At 51.6% G+C, this 23,941-nt stretch overlaps 1 protein-coding gene across 2 annotated transcripts in view; it reads right to left on the bottom strand.

Moving 5' to 3' along the window:
* The window catches only part of PLCG1 (phospholipase C gamma 1), a 578,648-nt gene that overhangs the window by 80,815 nt on the left and 473,892 nt on the right, over positions 1–23,941 (bottom strand). For both annotated transcript variants that reach the window (XM_086932272.1, XM_086932273.1), the window contains exon 29: positions 2,052–2,213. In XM_086932272.1, coding sequence (XP_086788398.1) covers positions 2,052–2,213 — 162 coding nt within the window. The remainder of the gene's footprint in view (positions 1–2,051; positions 2,214–23,941) is intronic.

Below are 23,941 nucleotides of genomic sequence, written 5' to 3'. Positions count from 1 at the left end.
CCTCGCTCTCAGGACACCAGGAACAATACCTACTCTGGAGAGAGGTGTTATTACCTCCCCCAAGAAGGCTGGTAAATCAGCATACCAAGGCAGGAGGCTGCAAAGGTCTCTGACACAATTTGACATAAGACCCAAGACTTCCCCAGACAGGGAAATGCCACCCAATGCCCTGGGCCCATCTGGCACCAGGACAGGCAGGAAGATTAGCTATGCAAGAGGCGTGTTTCACTGCGAGGCTGGAGACACCTCTAGAGTGACCAAGTCTGATGTGAACACAAATTAAAATTACACTATCTTGTATGTGAGGAATTAGGAATTTTGGGACAGGGTGATGCCCACTCCCCAAAGTGGTCATCTAGGGGGTATAGTGACCCCAGGGGTAAGTAGCCCATTGGCTACTAACCCTCACTTCCTTGAACGCAACAAAATTGAGAATTTAGGGGACCCGAGATACCAAGACTTCAGACTTCCACAGGCAAAAAGGAAAAAGTGGAGAAAGGAGAAGATTGCTGTAGGAGCACGACTGACTTGGCGCCAACTCTTCCAGACTGCCTGCTGCACTCGACCCTCATGGAGCAACCAAAAACCCAGAGAGCTGCCAGTGCTTTGCCAATCGCCAAAGAAACTCCCTTGTAGTAGAGGAGTTACTCCTCTGCAGCCGCAGGCACCCAAGAAGCAAAGCCCGGTACACAGACCTGCTGCCTACGGGGACTACCGGCGCTGCAGCTGCCCAGGAAGAGGCAGCAATGCTCCTACAGGTCAGATCCATACTCCTTCCAAGAGTGTGGATGCCAGGACTGACCAGAGCCGCACAGTACCAATACCTGGGGTACTGACCCTTGCAGCAGCCAAGGCATGTTGGTTCCAGTACGGACATCAACGAAGACCGACCTGCACATCGAGGGACTTCAGGGACAGTGAGACCCACATGGAGAGTGGCCCAGCTGTCCTGTTTGCCCTTCTGCAGCAGAAACAAAGACAAAAAGTGAATCTGCGACTGCCACCACCGAATGCTTAAAGTACCTATGTACCTGTGCTCCAAAACCAGAGTCCAAAGGAGGTGATAGTGCCGTAGGAGGTAAGTTCATCTTTGGGTTGCCCAGACAGCACTTCCGGTCATCACCTGCAGTTTCTTTCTGCTGGCCCCTCCAACCGCGAGAGACTACAGCACTTGATCCAACGGCAAAAGACACCACTGCACACAAGCCTCACAGCCCAGGGAGAAGTGGGCCAAATGTGTCCCGACATGCCTGAGCATATCAAGGGTCGAGCCCCCCTGTGGGTTCCCCAGACTGGTCCGCCAGTTCCTACCTGCAGCCTCTATGCAACCAGATCATTCTCCATTAAAGTGAAGGGGACACCCTACGCCGTGACACACCCCTTCACCCGGATGTCCCAGAGCCTCCAGAGGTGACCTGTTTGTGTGGCCTTGGACTGTGCCCCATACTAAGTTCCGAAGAACAGTCCCGTAAGTCGCTGTTAAGTGCCCGAATTAGGTACATATTCATCTCCCCCATAGGATAACATTACCACTCCCAAAAATTACACTGTCAACATTTAAAAAGTGCAAAAATTCATGAGTCAAAAAGTATTTACCCGATACTGATAAGCTTGGTATCTAAATTCTTATAAAAGTATGTGCTATTTTTATAAATTGGCGCCAGATTTCTTTATTGAGCACGTGTCTCATTTACTGCCTTCGTGTGTGCAATAAATGCTAAAACTACCATCTAATATGCATACCTGCTCGCCCGCACTACCACAGAAGAGCATTTGGGGCATCATTTGTGCCTCTGTAATTCCTTTGGGGTTTGCTTGGACTGTTTACACAGTGTACCTCTTTTTGGTCCACTACTTAAAGAGCCAGCTTTCTACATTTTAGCAAGCTGCCGAATTTTAGAGTTCGATGTCTCAAAAAGTTGGGTAGAGAAGAGTGTTTAGATTCACTTTGAAAAAGTTTTGGGGAGGGAGAGACAATAATATTTATATGATTGGTTATACATGTACACATACTTCTTCTATGCATCACGCACACAGTGTCATCATGTTACCTGTCTTGATGCCCCTCATCAGGAAGGTGGCCTGGGCTAGGAAGTTCTGGTCACTGAACATGTCCTCCTCGTACACCACAAATCGAAGAAAGGCAAAATCGGGGTTGCTGACCAGAAACTGAAAGGACTTCTGAGGCCACACAGGGTTCAGGCCATTGTCAACTGAACAAGACATAAGGAAGAGGAAAAGCAAGGATCAGCAAACGGCAATAAAACACATTCTGTCTTAACTTTGCAACTCATCTGAGGTCAGTTTGTGAAGGATGAACTTAACCACTGAAAAAATTATAGCAATAAAAGGTTTGATGGTGAGCACAAGTAGATTTTTTAAACACAGCAGTCGTGCAAGAGTGCAGCTAAAATGATTTTGAACACAAGTTTGTCAAGAATTTCTATTGTCCAGAAGAGCTTTCCAAATCTAGAATCCTTTACGGTTATGAAAGGAGACACTTCTCCTACACAAAAATAAACACAGAAGTAACCAAAGAGGAGGGTTCTGTGACACAAGAGATTAAAAAAGTAAGGATTATATTACTTACCCTGTAAGCATCTGTCCTTGGCATGAAGTGCTGTAGATTCACATGCTTTGCATACTCCTGTCATCTAGTTTTGGGTCCGGATGTGTGCAAGTTGTTTTTCTTCAAAGAAGTATTTTTATTTTGAGTGACACCTGCTCTTGGCGACACTGTGAAAGGGCATCAACTCCATTGTTAGATTGTTTTCCCACAGGCGGGTGAGAATGGAGTGCAATAGTAAGTAAAGAGATGTCCATGCATATGAAAAGGTAAAGGAACTGCAACGGCCACAGGTGTCCGGCGAGAAGGGTGGGTGCATGTGAATCCACAGCACTACATGTCAAGAACAGATGCTTACAGGGTAAGTAACAATCTGTTCGAGACGTGTGGCGGTAGATAAACATCCTTTGCATAGACTGTATAGCAGTGCCTTCAAAAAGCAGTGGCTAACCTGTTAGTGTAGCAGTTGTTTGAATGAGTGCGTAGCACTGCCTGACACACATTAGCTTGTTGGTGTGCTAGAACATCCACAGGATAATGTTTAGAGAAAGTGTGTGGCGTAGACAATGTAGATGGTTTGCATAAATCAGCTAGTAGAATATTGCCTAGGAAAACCATAAAAACCCCTGCTTGAGAGTAGAGTATGCCTTAGGGGATGTAGGTAAAGTCCTTTTGGCTTTAACGTAACACGTCTGAATGCATTTAACTATCCAACTGGCAACGCCAGATTTGGAGATGGGCTTTCCTTTATGAGGGGGCGAAAAAACAACGAAGAGCTGTTTGGTTTTGTGAAAGTCTTTAATTCTGTCAATGTAGTACATAAAGGCTCTCTTAACATCTAATGTATGGAAAGCCCTTACCTCAACTGGGTCTGGTTGAGAAAATAACACAGGTTACTCAACTGATTGATTAATTGACAAGATTTCGGCTTGGCCTTTTCCATTACCTGCTGGCCATACCACGTGGTGCTCGTAGAGGGCAGTGTCTCATGCCCTGTGGCTGCGACGACCAGTCTGCTCAGGACATGTTGCACTTTTTAAAGTTTTGTAGTTTTTATGAGGTCCCTAGAAAGTCTTTTATTGTTCCTATTCTTAAAAAGGCTTGTTTTAGGAGGGCGAGACCCGCTTTTATCTTTTTACAAATCCTTTCAAATGACACTGTACTATACACGCTTAGCTTTTTAAGGGCCGCCATCAGGCTTAGGTTCAAGCTGTGATTAACCTTGATAGTGGGATTTAATTTACTCTATCCTGTAATTAGATTATAATGAGTGAACTGTATTGCTATTTTGCACATGTGAGTTTTATTATTGTTTGTATAACTTTTATGGTTTTAATTGAAAAAGCAAATAAAGTTTGCTGATTTGATTAAGGTGAAAATGAGAGACCACCTTGGATAGTGAGTGTGGGTACCAGGAGGCGAAGTTTGGACATTTTGCTTTAGCTGCGGTTGCAAACAGATTTATTTGTGGAAATCCCCACTTGTGGAAGTAAGGGAGGAGAATTCTGAGGTGGAGTTCCTCCTCATAAACACGTTGCCGCAATCTGCTGAGGAGGTCGGCTAAACTGTTATCTGTTACCGGGAGGTGTTCCGCTAACAGAGGAATGCTGTGATGCAGAGCCCAGTGCCAAATGGTCAGAGATGGGTGTGATAACTGTGGAGAATGTGTCCTCCCCACCCCATTTTACATGGCTGTCATGCTGTCCATCCAGACTAAGATACCTTGCAGATCAGGTAAGGAAGGAACACCTTTAATGCTAGGTGAACGACTTGAAGCTCTAGGTAGCTGATGTGGAGACCCTGGTGTTTGGTGCCACAGAGACCCCGGACTGTGAGATTCTGTAAGTGAGCACCCCCGCCTGACAGTGAGGAGTATGTTGTCAGGATGATGTGGGGAACAAGGCTGAGGAAAAGCCACCATTTTAACAGGCTGTGTTCCACCACTGCAGAGAGCAATGAGTGTGGCTGTCTATCAACCCTAGATCCTCTAATTGACCCTGTGACTAAGACCACTGTTCTGCTAGACATTCCGGCAGTGGACACATGCATAGCCGTGCATGTGGTAGTATGGCGATGCATAACTCCATCATACCCAGTAGACGCATGACAGTTCAGACTGTCAACTGTCGATTGGGTTGGAAAAGTGGAAGATATGGATGATTTGTCTGCGTAATGTGCTGCTAATATCACTACTAGGCATTTGGTGAATACTTGAGGTGCAGTAATAACTACAGACGGAAGGACTTTGAATTGGTAATGCTTGCTTGCTATCACAAATCTTAGGTATTTATGATGTGCTGGATGTTTTGGAATGTGAAATAAGTGTTCTTTAAGTCTAGGGCTGACAGAAAGTTGCTTTGCCAGAGATCTGAGATTACGTTTTGTAGAGTGACCATATGGATATGAGAGTATGTAATGAATATGGGGCACTAGATCCACGAATGGCCGTAAAGATCTGTCATTTTTGGGGATTAGGAAGTAGAGGGACCACTGATGTTGTAGAACGGGTGCAATAGCTCCTTTGAGAAGGAGAGCTTGAACTTCCTGTTTCAGTAGTGTTTGGTGTTCCAGAGAGGGCCTGTGAGTGCCAAGTGGAATGGTTGACGGTGTTGTAATGAGCTCCAAATAGTAACCATGTTGAATAATGTCCAACATCCGCGGGTGTGAGGTTATCGATTGTCATATGGGCAGAACATCCTGTAATTGTCCCCAGACAGGTGTTGAGTGTGCGTGGGAAGGAGAAGGAACTCATTGTTTTGTGGTGGATGCACCACTACATGGGGAAGCACCTTTGCCTCTCCCTTTGGCATTGTTGAACCTGTAGGAAAGTCACTCTTTTTGACACGGTTACCATCACGTTTTATCTGGAAAATGATGTGACTGACTGAAAGTGCACTGGGTTCCTGCTATTCAGGTTCCCAGTGCCAGAGCCCTTTCACAAAACTGTACAATGGTTCCCCAATCGGCAAAACCTTTAGCACCCTCTGTAAGTCCCTAGTACATGGTAGCCCAGGTATCTGGGGCCTGAGATACTAAAGAGTGTCCCTAAGGGCAGCAGCACAAATTGCGCCACCCTAAGGGACCCCTCGCCAAGCACATGCAAGGCAGCCATTGCAAGCAGAGTGTCTTGGTGGAGACAAAAGTGAAAACACAACAACATGTAACACTTCCCTGTGCCATGTCCCCTAACACTGGATGTGATATATACAAGTCACCCTACAGCAGGCCTGACATCCCTAAGGCAGCGTGAGGAATATTACATGTGAGGGAACACCTCCATGTGCAGATATGCCCCTGTGCTGGTCAGTCCTTTTACTGTCAGTGCAGGCGGACAAGGAAGCCATTTTATAACATGTGCAATACACTGGTGAAAACACGTTCCCCAGCTACATGATGTCTTCACTGAAAATAGGGATGCTTTGTATCAACCATCTTGTATTGATAAACATACACTGATTTCAGTGATGGATTTACCAATACATGCACCCAGAGGTGCCCCCTGAAAACCTGACAGCCTCTGTTGTACTCCCTAACTGATTTCTGCCAGCCTGCCACCTGTTCTGAACATCTAGGGTGAGAGCCTTTGCAATCAGGAGGCCCAGAACAAAATCCTGTCTGGAAAGGGGGTGTAACACCCCCTCCCACAGGATGACCGGCTGATTAGCATCCCCAAGTCGGCAAGCTTCAAAGTGCCTTTGGAATGTGAGTCAGGCTCCTATCTCAGTAAACCTAGGATGCTTGTTTCCAGTCCAGGGAGGACCTGGCCTGGCAGTTCGGCTGGACTGTTCCCATTGGGCGCACGGTCAAGACTGATTTGCATATGGCTGGGTCCAAACTGGAATGGCATGGTGAGCAAAAAACACGACGGATTTAGACCCAGATCTCTGTACTGGGGTTAATGTATGACATTGTTCTGCATTCTGTCCATCAATTGTTCTTTTTGCATTTGTCACCTCGAGTGGGGTGGGTATGCCCAGACATAGGTCCTATGTTCTCCATGCCACTGGAGTCAAGATATCCTGGCTATGAGGGCTGAAAGCCTGAAACCGGTCCTAAGATGCTTGTTTCCAGTCCAGGGAGGACCTGGCCTGGCAGTTCGGGCTGGACTGTTCCCATTGGGCGCAGGGTCAAGACTGATTTGCATATGGCTGGGTCCAAACTGGAATGGCTTGGTGAGCAAAAAACGATGGAGTTAGGCCCAGATCTCTGTACTGGGGTGAATGTATGACATTGTTCTGCATTCTCTCCATCAATAGTTTTTTTCCCATCTCAGGAGAGGAAGCCACCCCTCTCTTTGTTCAGGACCCACTTGGCACCTGAACAGGTGGGCAAATTAGCTAGTCCGATACGAGTGCCTCCTCCAATTTAGTACCACCTCTAAGGTGGGCTACTGTGAGATGGACACGGTTTTTCGGGATTAGCCATCTTTGTGATGGTATACTTAGGAATTCTGGGACAGGATTATTACCACTTCCCACAGGAAGTGGTCAAGTAGGGGACGTAGTGACCACAAGTGTCAGTAGTCCATTGGCTACTACCCTACACTCCCGTAACACACCTACATTCAGTATTTAGGTGAGCCCCCAGCACCAGAGAACCAGATGCTGATGACCTAACAATAGAGGGAACACCTAAGAGCAGCAACAGAAGAGTAGAGAAAAGCAGCTGACCTGTACCAACCCTGCCTGCTTGTTTGCATCCCTCGTCGAAAACTGCGCCAAAGTCAACTGCAGTTGTTGACTCCAGAAACTGGGAGGACTGCCTGCGTTCGATAAAGACCAAGACCTCCTGTGAACTGTAGACCTGTTCTCCTGCACCCTGCAGAAACTCCAAAGTGAAGACTCGGAGGCCTCCGGAACCGGCAAAACCGGACACCTGAAGCAACCACTGCACCAGTTGCCCCCTGCCTGAGTTGAAGTTGACCAACGGTATTAACAAGGTCCCCAGCCCTCCAGAGCTCGAGTCCATCATGGTTTCATTCCTTTTGAACTCCCTAACGCTACCTGTAGCCCTCTGCACGCAGACCCCCTTGATCGTGACTGCTTCTGGAAAGAAAACCAGACACCTAAAGTCACCTGCAACTGTCGGCCGTGGAGAAGAGGACCCCAGGTGTCCTTAAATCCCTGAGCATAACAAAACGTGAACCTTCCTGTTGGTTCAGCCCAACTGGGCTCCAAGCTAGTGCCTGCAGCCTTCTTTCACAGCGACCGATCTCCATAAAAACCGTATTGGGCTCCTGGTGCGGTTTAGCACCCTGCACCTGGCCGCCCTCATGCCTTTGGTGGCATACTGCTGGTGCTGCTTTGAACCCTGCCCACCCTTTACCTTAACTCCTGGATATTGGTCCCGTAAGTCACTGTACTGTACCTGTTGGCAGAACTTTCTCTTTCTTACATAGGATAACATTGCAGAGCTAAAAACTGTACTGTGTCCACTTTTTGTACTGAAAAGAAGTTCTATCTAAAAACGTACTTACCTGAATGATTTTTCTCTGGTGCCTAAACATATTTAAAGATACTTGCTATTTTTATAAATTAGTGTGGATCTCCTTCTTGAGTCATGTTTGTCGTTTATTAATCAGTGTGTATTTGCAAATGTCTTGCACTCTGTGTTAAGCCCAAGGCTGCTCGACCAGACTACCCCCTAAAAGAGCACTTTGGGATTGCACAACAAGCCCCTGTCTACTCATAAGGGAGCCTGTGGACTCTTTACATGGTATGTAGGATTTTTGATATATCACATAAAGAGCCCGCTTCCTACAGAGTCTCTATAGTTACCTCGGAGAGAGAAGTGGTGACCCTTTTCACGATGATACGAGGTAGACACATCGTGGGAGGTGGTTTTCAAACCTGCTCTGTAGAGTGGATGACCAACTTCCTAGCTGAAAGAACACAAACAGTCAACCTAGGCCCCTTCAGATCACAAACTACCATGGTCACCAAGGGGGTTCCTCAGGGCTCTTGCCTGAGCCCTACCCTGTTCAATATATAGGTCACTCCCCTCGCTAATTTAATAGGAAACTTAGGGTTTATCCCAATTTCCTACGCCGATGACACACAACTGATACTCTCATTTGACAAAAAATGCACCAACGTTCAGAACACCTTCTCAGAGGGAACGAGACCCATCACCGAATGGATGAGCGACAATTTTCTCCAGCTGAATGCTGAGAAAACGGAAAAAATGCTTTTTAGAGATTCAGTAACAAGTTGGTCTCCAAACTGGTGTCTGGGAGACTTGGGCCCAACTCCCTCCCCTAAAACAGTGGTAAAGAACCTAGGGGTAAAAATTGACCAGAAACTTAACCTAGAGGAACACGCCACCACAACCGCTAAGACCTGCTTCGACATGCTTAGTCTACTTCGCAGAGTTTTCCCCCTACTCCCGTTATCCACTAGGAAAACTCTGACTCAAGCATTGGTCCCACTTGTGGGACACCCCCGCGCCGCACGGCCACCAGCTGCTGCGTGTGCCCCTTGCCTGCCCTCTGCCTCGCTGCTGCCTCGTTTGCCGGCTGCCGCCGCTGCGAGTGTTTTTGCCCTTGTTTTGACGGTTTTTTGTGCTTGCTTGGTTTAACTCTCTTTTTTCCCCTGTTTTTGCGTTTATTTGTGCCTGTTTCATTGTATTTGCATTTTCCCCGTGTTTGCTCTCCTTCCTTGTTGTCCGCCTACCTCGCCGCCCCCCGCCCTCCCTTCCCGCCACCGCCGCTTGTCCCCGCCCCTTTTTTGTCTTCTGTAACCCTCCCCGCTCCCGCCTCCCAGCTGCTCCGCCCACCCGCGCACTTGGCCTTAAATGGCGACCGTGCGAACGCGCAGCGGTCACGCGCAGCGGGCGCGCCGATTGTGCGCCGAAGGCGCGCCAAAGGTAAGCCCGTCTGCGCCCGTCCGCGACCGGATCGCGACCAGCGCCAGGACCCCTGGACCTCGAAGACCTCGACCTACCCGCCTGACGTACTCAGCCGCCACCCTCATCGCTCTCAACACCGGCCGACTCCCAGAATGCCACCAAGCCACTCCAAGACGCACCCACGGACCTTTCAGCTGCCACGCCTGCAAGTTCTCCTGCATCCGGACCAGCCCCGCACCAGCACCCGCCAAGTCGAACTCCAGCAGCACCCACCTCAAGTGCATCCTGCTCAACACCCGCTCCGTCCACAGACACGCCATCGAACTCTGGAACCTCCTAGACGCCACAGCCCCTGACGTTGCCTTCCTCACGGAGACCTGGATGAACGCCTCTTCAGCTCCCGACATCGCCATCGCTATCCCAGAGGGCTACAAGATCGTCCGGAGGGACCGAAACGCCAACCAGATGGGAGGAGGCATCGCCATCATCCACAGGAACACCATCCGTCTCACGACCAGCACCGACAACACCCTGACCAGCGCCGAACACCTGCATTTCCAGATCCACACCAACCCGAACACCACCCTCAGAGGCACCCTGATCTACCGACCCCCTGGACCACGCACGCAATTCAGCGAGGACATCGCCGACTTCATCAGCCCGCATGCCCTCCCCTCCGCTGACTACATCCTCCTGGGAGACCTCAACTTCCATCTGGAGAACAACAACGACCACAACACCAGCACCCTGCTCGACAACCTCGCCAACCTGGGACTCAAGCAACTGGTGTCCACCCCCACCCACCTCGCCGGACACACACTCGACGCCGTCTTCTCATCCAGCACAGACATCGACTTCAGCCACGCCACAGAGCTTCAATGGACGGACCACAGCTGCGTCCACTTCACCTTCAAGAGAACGACGACCCACCAACACCAGCAACAGACCGCCCGCAGAAGCTGGAACAAGATCACAGCAGACCAGCTCGCCACCTCCCTGAGCCAACACCCTCCTGCCAGCTCAGCGAACCCCAGCCAGGCCGCCGACAACCTCACGAAGTGGATCAGCAACTGCGCGGACGAACTCGCCCCGCTGAGGACCCCGCCTAGCAGACCCGGCAGCAAGAAGGCCCCATGGTTCACCGACGAACTCAAGAGCTCCAAGAAGAACTGCCGAGCCCTCGAGAAAGTCTGGAAAAGGGAACCGACACCGGACAACAGGACCTCCTACAAACTTGCCACCCGGAAACACCACCAGCTGATCCGCGCCGCCAAGAAAACAGCATTCAAGGACCGGTTGGACAACAACGCACACAACTGCAAGGAACTCTTCAACATCGTGAAAGAGCTTTCCAACCCCAGCGCAGGAAACAACGACATCACCCCATCGCAAGACCTCTGCAACTCCCTCGCCTCATACTTCCACAACAAGATCACGGACATACACAGCAGCTTCAACAACCAACCAACGCACACCACGACCGACCAGCCACCCCCCCCCCCCACCACCACCCTCCACGCCTGGACCCCGATCAGCACCGAAGACACCATCCGCATGATGAACTCCATCCACTCCGGATCACCGACCGACCCCTGCCCTCACCACGTCTTCAACAAGGCAGACGCTGTCATCGCACCCCACCTGCGAGACATCATCAACACCTCCTTCGACACCGCCATCTTCCCTGAAAGCTGGAAACACGCCGAACTCAGCGCTCTACTCAAGAAACCAACAGCGGACCCCACCGACCTCAAGAATTACCGCCCCATCTCGCTTCTCCCGTTTCCAGCCAAAGTCATCGAGAAGACCGTCAACAAGCAGATGGCCGCCTTCCTCGAGACGAACGGATCCCTCGACCCCTCACAGTCCGGCTTCCGAGCCAAACACAGCACCGAGACCGCCCTCATCGCCGCCACCCATGACATCCGAGCCCTGATGGACAATGGAGAAACAGCGGCCCTCATCCTCCTAGACCTCTCCGCGGCATTCGACACGGTCTGCCACCGCACCCTAGTACGGCGCCTCAGCAACATCGGAATCCAGGACAAGGCGCTGGAATGGATCATTTCCTTCCTCGACGGAAGAACACAGAGAGTCCGCCTACCACCGTACAAGTCAGAGGCCTCCGAAGTCATCTGCGGCGTCCCCCAAGGATCATCCCTGAGCCCCACCCTCTTCAACGTCTACATGAGCCCCCTCGCGGCCATCGTACGCAAACACCACCTCAGCATAATCTCCTACGCCGACGACACCCAGCTGATCCTCTCCCTGACCAACGACCCCGCCGCCGCCAGAGCCAACCTGCACGAAGGGATGAAAGAGGTAGCCGAGTGGATGACGACCAGCCGCCTGAAACTGAACTCGGACAAGACGGAGGTCCTCATCCTGGGCTCCTCACCCTCCGCCTGGGACGACTCCTGGTGGCCTCCCGCCCTGGGCACCGCACCCAAACCGACAGACCATGCACGAAACCTGGGCTTCATCCTGGACTCCTCCCTCTCCATGACCAGGCAAGTCAACAGCGTCTCCTCGGCGTGCTTCAACATCCTACGCATGCTACGGAAGATCTTCTGGTGGATCCCCACAGAGACCAGGAAGACCGTCACCCAGGCCCTCGTCACCAGCCGACTGGACTACGGCAACGCCCTCTACGCCGGGACCACCGCCAAGCTCCAGAAGAGACTCCAGCGGATCCAAAACGCCTCAGCCAGACTCATCCTCGACATCCCACGATCCAGCCACATCTCCGGACATCTGAGAGACCTTCACTGGCTCCCCGTCAACAAGAGAATCACCTTCCGCCTCCTCACCCACGCACACAAAGCCCTACACGACCAAGGCCCGAGCTACCTCAACAGCCGAGTCAACTTCTACGCTCCCAAACGCCACCTCCGATCAGCCAACCACGCCCTCGCCGCCGTCCCCCGCATCCGAAGAGCGACTACAGGAGGAAGGTCCTTCTCCTACCTGGCCGCCAAGACCTGGAACTCCCTCCCGTCCGACCTGCGCCTGACCCAAGACCACCTCTCCTTCAGGAAGAAGCTGAAGACCTGGCTGTTCGAGCAGTAGCGGCACCCCCCCCCCCCAGCGCCTTGAGACCCTACGGGTATGTAGCGCGCTTTATAAGTGTCACTGATTGATTGATTGATTGGTCACTAGTCGTCTGGACTACTGCAATGCTCTGCTGATCTCCGCTAAAGAATCCTCCCTTTACAGATTGCAAGTGGTCCAGAACACGGCGGCTCGACTGGTGACCAATGCTCCCCCCAGAACACCCTCTACTCCGCAAACTTCACTGGTTACCGATTCGGAAACGGGTCAAGTTTAAGATCTGCTGCATGGTATACAAAGCCTTGAATAAACTAGGACCCAACTACATTGCAGATAAATTGACCCGGTACAACCCATCTAGGACCCTATGCTCTGGGGCCAAAGAGCTTCTCTGTGTACCTCACATAAAACAAACCCGACTGAGGGGAGCATCATTCTCTTATGTTGCACCTTCTCTCTGGAATCAACTTCCCATACACATTCGTCCCTCCCCCTGCTACATATCTTTCAGAAGGCAATTAAAAACCTCGCTGTTCTAAATTACTGGGCTCAGTTGTCTACGGCCGTCATAGCGTGGAGATACCCCGGTTGGAGTGATTCATGTGCTCTAGAAATGACATAAATAAATAGGTGGAGTGGCGAAAGGAGCAATGAGGACTAGGTGTCTGAAGTGCACCTCTGTATCCTTGTTCATTATTTCCAGGGCTGGGGATTCCTGGGGACCGAAAAGATGTTATTTGTCGAAACGGTCATTTAATAGGCTTTCTTGTACTTCTGAGTTAAAGCCAGATATGTGAAGCCAGGCATGGGCCACAGCAAGATGCTAGGCACAAAGGATAGAGGTGCTGCAGATGAGCTTGGCTTCTGAGATAAGCTCCTGACACTTTGTCCTGTGCTCCTCTGGGAGATACTGGAGAAGTTCCCCCCCTTTTGTCCCAGTAGGCAGTCATACTTTGCAAGCAAATCCATGGATTTGGCAATACGACAGTGGTTGGTGGATTGAGCTGCCACCCTTTTACAAGAGGTGTCAATAAGTTTGTGCTTTTTGTCAGGAGGTGGTGGATCACTGCCAGCTTGGAAATTTGCTCACTTGCGAGCAATGCACAAGTTACTACTTGTGTAACGATCTGTAAGAGACATTAGTTAGTGATAGATTCCTTACCTTAGAACATCCCCAGGCGTCAGACTGGATCCGGAAATTTTTGCGTAGCAATACCCCTGCGCGTCGGTAGGCGTCGTCTGCGGCTACGCGTCCGTCGTCGGCGTAGCTAGCGCCGGAATGATGTCGGAGTATTTACATGCCGCCCATGCACGCTGACGTCAGTTCTGATACACAGCTTTTCCGCGCCAGATACGCAGAGCCATGATAGAACCAAAACTGGTGCCATGAAACTAGGGCCCTGAAAGGGGATGACCTTAACCCTAGATATCGGTTCGCAGAACGGGGATGGGTGGGTCGGTAAGGAATCTATCGCCAACTAATGTCTCTTACAGGTATATATTGTTACACAAGTAGTAACTTGTGCATCTGAAAGAAACACGTTAGTGATAGATTCCTTACCTTAGAATAGATACCCCAGCAATACCAACCCCGGTGGTGGGTCTGCGAACCAATATCACACCAGAAAGTCCTGGAGGACGGAACGGCCAAAGAAGCCATCCCTCCGGACTTGACTGTCCAGGCAGTAGTGTCTTGCGAACGTGTGCAGCGAGGCCCACGTAGCTGCCTGGCAAATGTCCTGTAAGGGGACTCCTCGGCCCAGGGCGGTTGTTGCCGTAGCACGGGTGGAATGAGCACGCAATCCAGCAGGGGGCTCTTTTTTGGCCATGGAGTAACATGCCTGAATACACAAGATGATCCACCGGGAAATGGTTCTCGTGTACCGCCTTTCCCTTCTTCGCGCCCATGTAACCAACAAAGAGTTGGTCATCCACCCGGAACTGGCGTGTGCGATCCAAGTTATAAGAGAGCGCACGTTTTGGGTCCAGACGGTGGAGCCTCTCTACCTCTTTCGAGGGATGCGGAGGCGGAAAGAAGGTGGGCAAGGTGATGGACTGCCGGATGTGGAAGGCCGTGACAACTTTGGGCAGAAAGGAAGGTCATGTACGCAACACCACCTTGTCCGGATGAACAGAGAGGAAAGGTGGAGTAGAAGAAAGAGCCTGGAGCTCACTCACTCTCCTGGCAGAGGTGATGGCAACCAGGAAAGCAGTCTTCAGGATAAGAAGACGGAGAGGACAGTTATGGAGCAGCTCAAAGGGAGCACACATAAGATAAGTGAGTACAAGATTCAAGTCCCACTGGGGCATCACGAAGGGAACAGGAGGGAACATGTGTGTGATGTCCTTCAGAAATCTACTTACAATGGGGGACTTGATTAAGGAAGGCTGATCAGGTAGCCGTAAGAAGGCGGAAAGAGCAGAAAGGTACGCCTTAAGAGTGCCCAGAGCAGAGCCCTGCTGGGCAATGGAAAGAAGGAAGAGTAGAACTTCAGAAAGGGGTGCAGAGAGAGGGTCCACAGCCTTTGCTGTGCACCATGCCACAAATCTGTTCCACCTACAGGCGTATACCGACTTTGTGGAGGGACCCCTGGCTGCCAGAATGATATCACAGACTTCGGGAGGCAAGTCAAATGGCCTCAACTGCCGCCGCTCAATCTCCAAGCTTGTAGGTGAAGACTGGACAGGTTCGGGTGCAGGACCGTCCCCTGCTGCTGCGACAGAAGGTCCTCCCGAAGAGGCAGACGTATCGGGGGATCGACTGACATGCTGAGTAGCTCGGGATACCAGTATCTTCATGCCAAGTCCGGAGCCACCAGGATAACCTGGGCCCGGTCGCGCCTGATCTTCTTCAGCACTCTGGGCAGAAGTGGTATAGGCGGAAAGGCGTACAATAGACCACAACTTCACTCGCGACGAAAAGCGTCGCCGGGCGAGTGCCGCCTTGGAAATTCCAATGCGCAGAACTGATGACATTGCGCGTTCTCTTCTGTGGCGAATAGATCTAACCAAGGCTCTCCCCATTGCTGAAAGAGGCCTTGCGCCACGTCCGAGTTCAGACGCCATTCGTGATCCATCATGCACCGACGGCTGAGTTCGTCCGCCCTGGCATTCAGAGAGCCTGCCAGGTGTTGAACCACCAGGGTCACGCCCTGATGTTCCAGCCACTGCCAGAGGCGCAGAGCCTCCTGGCATAGAGTCCACGACCCCACCCCGCCTTGTTTGTTGCAGTACCACATGGCGGTGGTGTTGTCCGTGAACACCTGCACTACACTCCCCCGGACAGAGGGGAGGAATGCCTTCAGTGCTAGACGAATCGCCCGCAGCTCCAAAAGATTGATATGGAGCCGGGACTCCGCCGGAGACCAGAGGCCTCTGATCTCCGCCTCTCCCATGTGGCGTCCCCAGCCCTGGAGGGACGCGTCCGTCACAACCACGTGCTCCGGGTGGGGTAGGGAGAGGGATCTGACACAGTCTCGGTCCGTGAGCCACAACTGCAGTTGTCTCTCAGTGCCCTCCGAGATCAAGACATGATCGGACAGGTTGCCCGGATGCTGGGCCAACTGAAACCTCAGGTCCCACTGCAGAGCCCGCATCCGCCACATGGCGTGATGCACCAGAAGGATGCAGGAGGCCATCAGCCCCAGAAGCTGCAGCGTCAACCTGACCGAGACTCGGGATAACGGCTGAAAGATGGGAATCAGAGCCTGTATATCCCGAACCCGCTGTTCGGGAGGGTAAACCCGAAACTGCGCCGAGTCGAGAACCGCTCCGATGAAGAGGAGCTTCTGAGAGGGACACAGGTGCGACTTCGGCACATTGATGGAGAACCCCAGCAAATGCAGGAGGTCGCCGTAGTCTGGAGGTGGCTGACGACTGTCTGGGGCGAGCCCGCCTTCAACAACCAGTCGTCTAGGTAGGGGAAGACTGACACCCCTAACCTGCGCAGATGAGCTGCGACCACCGCCATCACCTTCGTGAACACCCGTGGGGCGCTTGTAAGGCCGAAGGGGAGCACGGTAAACTGAAAGTGCTCTTGGCCTACCGTGAACCGTAGGTAACTCCGTTGGGCCAGCAGGACGGGGATGTGGAAATAAGCGTCCTGCAAGTCCAACGCTACCAGCCAGAATTCCGGGTCCAGGGCAGCTAGGACCTGAGCCAAAGTCAGCATCTTGAACTTCTCCTTCTGGAGGAAGCCGTTGACGTTCCGTAGGTCCAAGATAAGGCGTAGGCCCCCTTTGCTCTTCTTGGGTACCAGAAAGTAGTGGGAGTAACATCCACACCCTACTTCTGTCCCAGGAACGCGCTTGATGGCCCCCTTGGCCAAGAGGGCCGTGACTTCCTCTTGCAGAAGTTGCAAGTGATCCCCCGACACGTGCTTGCATTGCGGTGGAATGGATGGAGGGGTCGCCTCGAAGGGGAGGGAGTAGCCCCTTCGGACGATCTGCAGCACCCACCTGTCCGAAGTGATAGGGCGCCAGTGGGAGAGGTGATGGCGAACCCTGCCTCCCACAGGCGTCACATGGGCCTGAAAACTCGGACTAGGAAGGTTTTGAGGCGGGTGCTGTGGAGGGAGGTGTGGACTGGCCTCGCCGTTGTCCCCGACCGCCGCCACTGCAGTTTCCATGGCCGCTACCGCGCTGTTAAACATTCTGCGGCGCGTGGCTGGCAGCACGTGTGGGGGCGCCCCTTCCGTGGCCACGAAAGGAGCGAAAGGCACCCGTTTGCTGGCGTGGGGCCGTGAGGCCCAAGGACTTGGCCGTAGCCCTGGAGTCCTTAAAACGTTCCATCGAACGGCATGACCAGCAGTGTGGCCTGGACATCGGCCGTGAAGTAGGCGGACCTCAACCAGGCGTTGCCATTGCCCTGCCCAGTGAGTCCGTTGTATCCAGCCCACACCGGATGGAATAACGTGCTGCATCTCGGCCCTCCGCAAGGGTTTGGGCGAGTTTAGCCAGGACCTCCTCCGGGCATTGTGGCAGCACCTCCGCAACCGTGTCCCACAGAGTGTGGGTGTAGCGGCCCAAGAGACAGGCGGTATTCACAGACCGCAGCCCTAAGCTAACAGACGAGAACACCTTATTCGCAAACTGTTCGTATCTCTTGGATTCCCGGTAGGGCGGGGCCGACGGGAATGCGATCTGGGAGTTGGAGGCCTGGAAGACCAGGCTCTCGGGGTGGGATGGGTGGACAAAAAGCATGGGTCGCCCGGGGCCGGGCGGTAGCGTCTGGCCACGTTCCTATCCACAGGCGGGCCTGTGGCGGGCTTGGACCAAGTGCCCACAAGAACGTCACATAAGGGTTCATTGAACGGCAGCAGAGGCTCGCTGGAGCTTGACTGCGGTTTGAGGACCTCACTGAGGAGGTTAGTCCTCACGGCCGCGACGGGGAGCTCAAGGTGTAAGGCCTTGGCTGCCTTCGTCAACACTACACTATATGTAGACCCCTCCTCCGAAGCCACAGTCGGAGGGGAGGCAAATCCAGTTTCTGGTGATGTGTCAAGACCACTGGCCTCCCCAAGCTCATATGTCCAGTCCTGTTGAGACTGGCACTCCAGTGCCAGAGGGTCCTCAGACCCCTCCCAATCCTCCTAGTCACCCGTAACCTGCAAAACAGGATTAGCAGACAGGGCCTCCTCGTGGAAATAAAAATCTCCATAGGCCGTCAGAAGCTGCGCCCAGCGGCGCCGTTCCGGCGCCAGAGTCTGACCGTAGGGGACATTAGGGATGGCGTCCACAGCAGGCGCCGGGGGCGACACCCGTGGGGCCGGCGCCGGTGAGGTCGTGAGGTCGACCGGCGACGACCCGGATCCGGAAGCGGATCCAGTGAGGTCCTGCGGCGCCGGGACCTAAGTCGCCGGCGGCGTCGGGGCTGAAGCACCCGGCGGCATCGGGGCCGAAGCACCCGACCCACTCGGGCATCCGGTCGGGACCGTTGGGCCCGAAGGCGCCACGGAACCCGACTGAGGAGGGAGGGACCTCATGGCCATGAGGTACCGCTCGATATCCGGCGTCGCGCCGTGCCCAGGGACCCGAAGGTGTGGGGCAGGCGGCGACGCTTGCGACTCCCGCGGAGCCGCGTAGGCGGTGTCGACCGAGCCCCCGGCCGCATCGTGCGAGCGTCGGGGTGAGTCGGAGGAACGACGACGTCTCTCCGACCTCTCATGCCTCTTACCTGAGGACTTGGAGCCTGATGACCGGTGTCCACTCCCGGAGCTGCGATGACTCAGACCTCGCGACCTGTCCCTCGACCTCCCGTGGGACCGGGAGTGGCGCGGGGCCGACTGCCGGAGCTTGAGCCGCTTGCGGGACCGATCCCGCCTAGCCTTCGATGTCAGTGCCCGGCAGTCGGAGCAGGTGCGGTTGTCGTGATCGAGGCCTAGGCACTTCAGGCACCGGCGATGGGGGTCCGTGACCGACATCAGTCGGTCGCACTTTGAGCAGGGCTTGAACCCGGGCATCCCTACCGGCACCGATAGAGTCGAAGACTCTAAGAAAAAGAATGATCAAAAAGATCAAAAGTTTAGTCAAAAAATGAGTAGGGGTAGAGCTTCTCCGGATCTGCCCTAGCTGGCGCGGAAAAAAGAAGAACTGACGTCAGCGCGCATGGGCGGCGTCTAAGTACTCAGACAACGTGATTCCGGCGCTAACTACGCCGACGACGGACGCGGAGCCGCAGACGACGCCTACCAACGCGCAGGGGTATTGCTACACAAAAATTTTCGGATCCAGTCTGACGCCTGGGGATATTCTAAGGTAAGGAACCTATCACTAACGTGTCTCTTTCAGATGGTAACAACAAGCGAGTCAGAAGGAATCTGTCCCCTGATGTAGATGGTGTAAGAAGGAGAGGATGTATATGTTTTAGCCACCCTAGGAGCGATGATTCAAGCTCTCTTAGGTGCTTTAAAAATATCCTCTGTATGACGTAGCATACCTTTAGGCATAGGGAGGTACTGGGTTGCTCTATGTGTAGTAGGGAGTGTATTAAAAAGGAACTCCTCATAAAGAGGTTCCTTGTGTAACTGGTCCCCATTATATGCAGTAGCTCTAACAATGAGCTCCTGGTATGAGGAGGAATAATCAGGAAGAGATGACCGAGCAGGACATAAGTCAGGATCAGTGAGTGTCCTCAGGAGAGTCAATATCACAGGCAGTGGTATTGTACCCAATGTGTCATTCCCTGCCCTATGCCCACCAGTGAAAGAGTGTTGGGGCCCTTGAGGTGTGATGTCCAAGGGATCTTCCTGAGAGTGAGGTAAAGAGGGTGCGTGTGGTGGAGGGAGGGGGTAGGGGTTGTGTTGGTGGAGAAGGTGGTAAAGGACTGGTGGCTTTGTCCAACTTCTTCCTCTTGGCCGGCACCAGTAGATCAATAATTTCTCTGAAACAGAGTTGCCGGTTTGATGGTGGTGAAGCAGAAACCAAAGGTTTGGCAAGAATACGCCCAGTATGAGCCTGGATATAGATTTGCTTTGGCTTGGATCCAGTTTCTCCTGCAATTTATGGAGAATAGGCTCCATGGGATTTCAGAGAAAGTTCAGAACGTTTCAGAGCCAAGATTTTTGTTTTGGTGCTGAAGGGGTCAGTGCTGCAGATGGAGCTGGTCGGCTTAGCACCAAGGTGGTCGATGTCTGCGGCTGGTGTTTTGGCACCAAGCCCAAGGGCAGTGCATCCAAATCAGCCTTTCTGAACCGATCATGCCCTGAAGGCAGTGGTGTACCGGGAGCCTAGTGTTCGGTAGGAATCGAATGTCTTTTAGGCTGAGGGGCAGGGGCTTCCATACTCATGGTTTGTTCAGTTGGATAAACTTCCAGCATCTCCAAGACGAAATCAAGCTCAGGGTTAGGAGCTCTCATCAATGGAGAATGCCTCTTCCTCCGCCACAAAGTTCTCAGCGTTCTTCCCCCCTCTTCTTGACATTTTGATGACCAAAGATGTTGGGATTGTCTTCAACATCCCTCCGCTGCATTACTTCGACATGCCTGATGGTCTGGAAGAGTCTTATTCGATCGGAAAGAGCTAAAGGCCTCCGAATCCTCCTCCCTGTGTTTGGATGACAAACACAGGGTACAGACCTGATGGAGATCAGTCTGAGGGTATTGGCGTGGCAGCTCGGGCAGAAATGGAAAGGTGTCTGTTCCATCAACAGAAGGGCATTCTCTGAAGAACCTTGAGGAGATCGAAGTGTAGGCCCCGAAGGGCAACACCCTTTTGGGCCATGGGTAAAGTGTGTCAATTCGAAGACAGAAAAGGTTTTCTATACTTCGATACACAAGACTGAGTATGCAGTCAACAACAATACCGACGAGGGTGGGGCGGAGCACTACCTGAAAAAAGCACCTTAATGGTCTTGACCCGGCACACAGGCACTCACAATCTAACAATGGAACCTATGCCCATGTGCATTATCACCAAGAGGATTCACTCTATCTCATGATACTAAAACAACTTTCACACATCCTGACCCAATACTAGATGCAGGAGTATGCAAAGCCACACATGCCTTTAACTTGGTATTTCCTGCCCCCTCACCGATCTCTTCATGGCATCACCCGAACTTATTTGAAAAACAAAAAATACAGAGGTTCTCTTTTTTACTCTTACCATACCCAGCTCCCTAATGGAACCCATTAATACATAAAATGCTTACGTATTTTCTCTTGCCATCATTCACAACACTGAGCTAAATTAATCACTGTTCTACAATCATCCACTCGCCTCCAACATGGATCTCATGTCTAACCCTCAATGGAAACATTACTGAGAGTCAATTAATCTTTAGACTGCAAGTGATGGATGGTTTGCTTGTGTTAATCTTAGCCAGTGGTAATTACTCTGGGACATTCTATTCCACCTTTTTAATACATGTGTTCCACAGAAGATAAGGATCCAAAGCCATAGCCACATCACAAAAGGATGGCTTAGCTCAAAATGCTTAGACACGTCCATTCTGAACAGGAACACAAGCCACTCCAGACTGGTTTCAGCCTTGGGCTACTTCATCAATGAGGGATGCTTGAGTCCTAGGCACAATGAGCTTGATACCAACATTTGGTCACAATACCTCTACTTAGCCTGGTGTGGCTACATTTTACTGACTGCTGGGGGAAAGCCCAGCCACCTTTCCTGGACCTCCCCCATAACCAACACCCAAAACGCTGAGTTCTACCACCCCATCACAACCTTGCAGGTTCATCAGAGAACAGGCACAGATCAAACTGGAAGGACATGCCCTAACAACTTAGGCCCCATGGCTAACTATTAGCCCACTTCACAACTGTCCCTCCCGGTCAGATCAAGATGCAACTCTATGAAGCCCAATAAAAATCACAAGCATGCAGGCACGCAGAACTGCGAGCCAGTGCACAGGGATGTGGAATTATTTTTAAAATTTTGTTGTCCAAGAAACAAGTTTTTTTTTTTTTTTTTTTTTTTTTGTTCCAAGACCTTTATTGTTTGTATGCACACAAGTTACACAGTGTAGCGCCTACAACCTTATAAGAGAAGGCCGGCGGCATGTTAATGAAGCAAATTACCGTGAGCAGATTGCATGCATAACATACGTTAACGTACACAGCAAGTCGCCTACAACCACTGTGGGCCGGCCGCGTTTACAAAATCAGTTGGTCTCAGTTTTTGTCTAATTTTATTTAACAAACCAATGTCTTAACTTAACTTGATCAGTCCACTACCGCATTCCAACACCAGCTCCACACGTCTATTGACTCGATATATGGGAAACCACTATACAGTAATACACATGCTTGCCACCAGGTAATATCAGTGACGTTATGTGCCCCTCATTCCTCTAGTTGTGTGTTTAAATACGCTGTGAAGTATGACCAGTAGTCTCTAGGTCTAGATCTCAGTGGTAGAGATTCCTCGTATGTTCTTAGAGTATCTTGGCAATACGCCATATCTTGCATCCATAATTTGACTTGGGGTGTGTGTGAGCTATCCCAACACATTGATAGTCTGCGTTTGGCTAGTAATAGTGCTATGACACAGAATTTACGGCGCGCCGCCTTCACGTTATGCAGCAGGCCCAATAAACAACTGGTTACCGTGCATGCGATCGGCACTCCCACCATGTCGGTTAGTTTTCCGGTCACTGCTGTCCAATAAGCTTGTATCGCTACACAGTTCCAAGCCAGGTGTATAAAGTCTGCTTGGTCGTAACCACATCTTTTACATCGTGCTTCTTCGCGTAATCCGTATCTGTATAGTTGGGCCGGAGTGTAATAGACCTGGTGGAGATATTTGAAGTGGATTATACGTAGGTTGCCATTCGGCGTTAACATTTTCGTGAGTGTGCATGTAGCCTCCCATTCTTTATCTGTAAGTGGGGTGTCTAACAGTGCATTCCATTTCCCCAGTGCCCTAGTAGCCCTATGATCTAATTCCGTCTGTGCTTGCGTGTACAGTCGCGAGACCAGATGTGAGGTATTCTTAGATGTTATCAACATTTGTAGGGTGTCCATCGTTTGGGGTTCGTTCGGGAAGGTCGGAAAATGTTGTTTCAGTGCTTGTTTAAGTCTATAAAATGTAAAGCGGAAGAGTGATGTCTGATTTTGAATAAAGGCTAAATCCTGATCATTTAGAAAGACCCCGTCCTTATAGACGTCACCCATTGTGCATAAGCCCACCTGCTTTAATAAGCCCATGCCCACTTCTTCGCTTGTGACAGATAGATTTGGGTGATGATGTAGTGGCAGTGCCGGAGCGTAGAGTGGGAGTTTGCGCATCATATGGCCTAGAGTTTTCCAGGCAGCATTGGTAGTGTCTATCGTGTTAATATCCTTGTTATGGAGTGGGGGTCTGTTATGCGTTATTATAGCGTCCAGTGGGGTAGGGGCCGCGTCTCCCTCCTCCACTGCTACATGAGTCAAGTATGGTGTCGTGTGATACCAATGTGTGGCAAATTGGGCCTGTGCGCACAGATAGTACAACCAAAAATCTGGCACACCCCAACCCCCCTTGTGAACTGGTAGAGTTAATGTGTCTAGTTTTATGCGTGCTTTTTTACCTGCCCAAATGAGCGTCAATATCATGGACGTGATGCGGTTGAAAACCACTCTCGGTGGTCGTATCGGGATGTTGTTGAAAAGGTAAAGTAATTTAGGGAGCACTACCATTTTCACAATCGCCATCCTATCGGCCAATGATAGCGGGAGTTGGATCCATCTTGCGATTTTATCTTCAAGCGCGTCAATCGCCCTACCATAATTGGTTCTAATAACCACCTCTGGGTCTCGGTGGAACCAAATGCCTAGATATCGGACAGGGTCCGTCTGCCACTCTAGTGGGTATTCCATCATATGTCGTTGGGTGGAGTCAGTCAGTGGGAATATGGAGGATTTATCCCAATTGATTTGCAGCCCTGAGTATCCACCGAAACGGATGTATACTCTTAGGAGCGGGTCCAGATTGACAGCTGGGTCCCTGACGTATAATAACATGTCATCCGCATATAAGGATA

This window comes from Lissotriton vulgaris, chromosome 7 (genome assembly GCF_964263255.1).
Source record: "Lissotriton vulgaris chromosome 7, aLisVul1.2, whole genome shotgun sequence".
NCBI classification, from domain to species: domain Eukaryota; kingdom Metazoa; phylum Chordata; class Amphibia; order Caudata; family Salamandridae; genus Lissotriton; species Lissotriton vulgaris.
The sequence above is the reverse complement of the archived record's forward strand: the minus strand, read 5'-3'. Positions and strand labels throughout refer to the sequence as shown.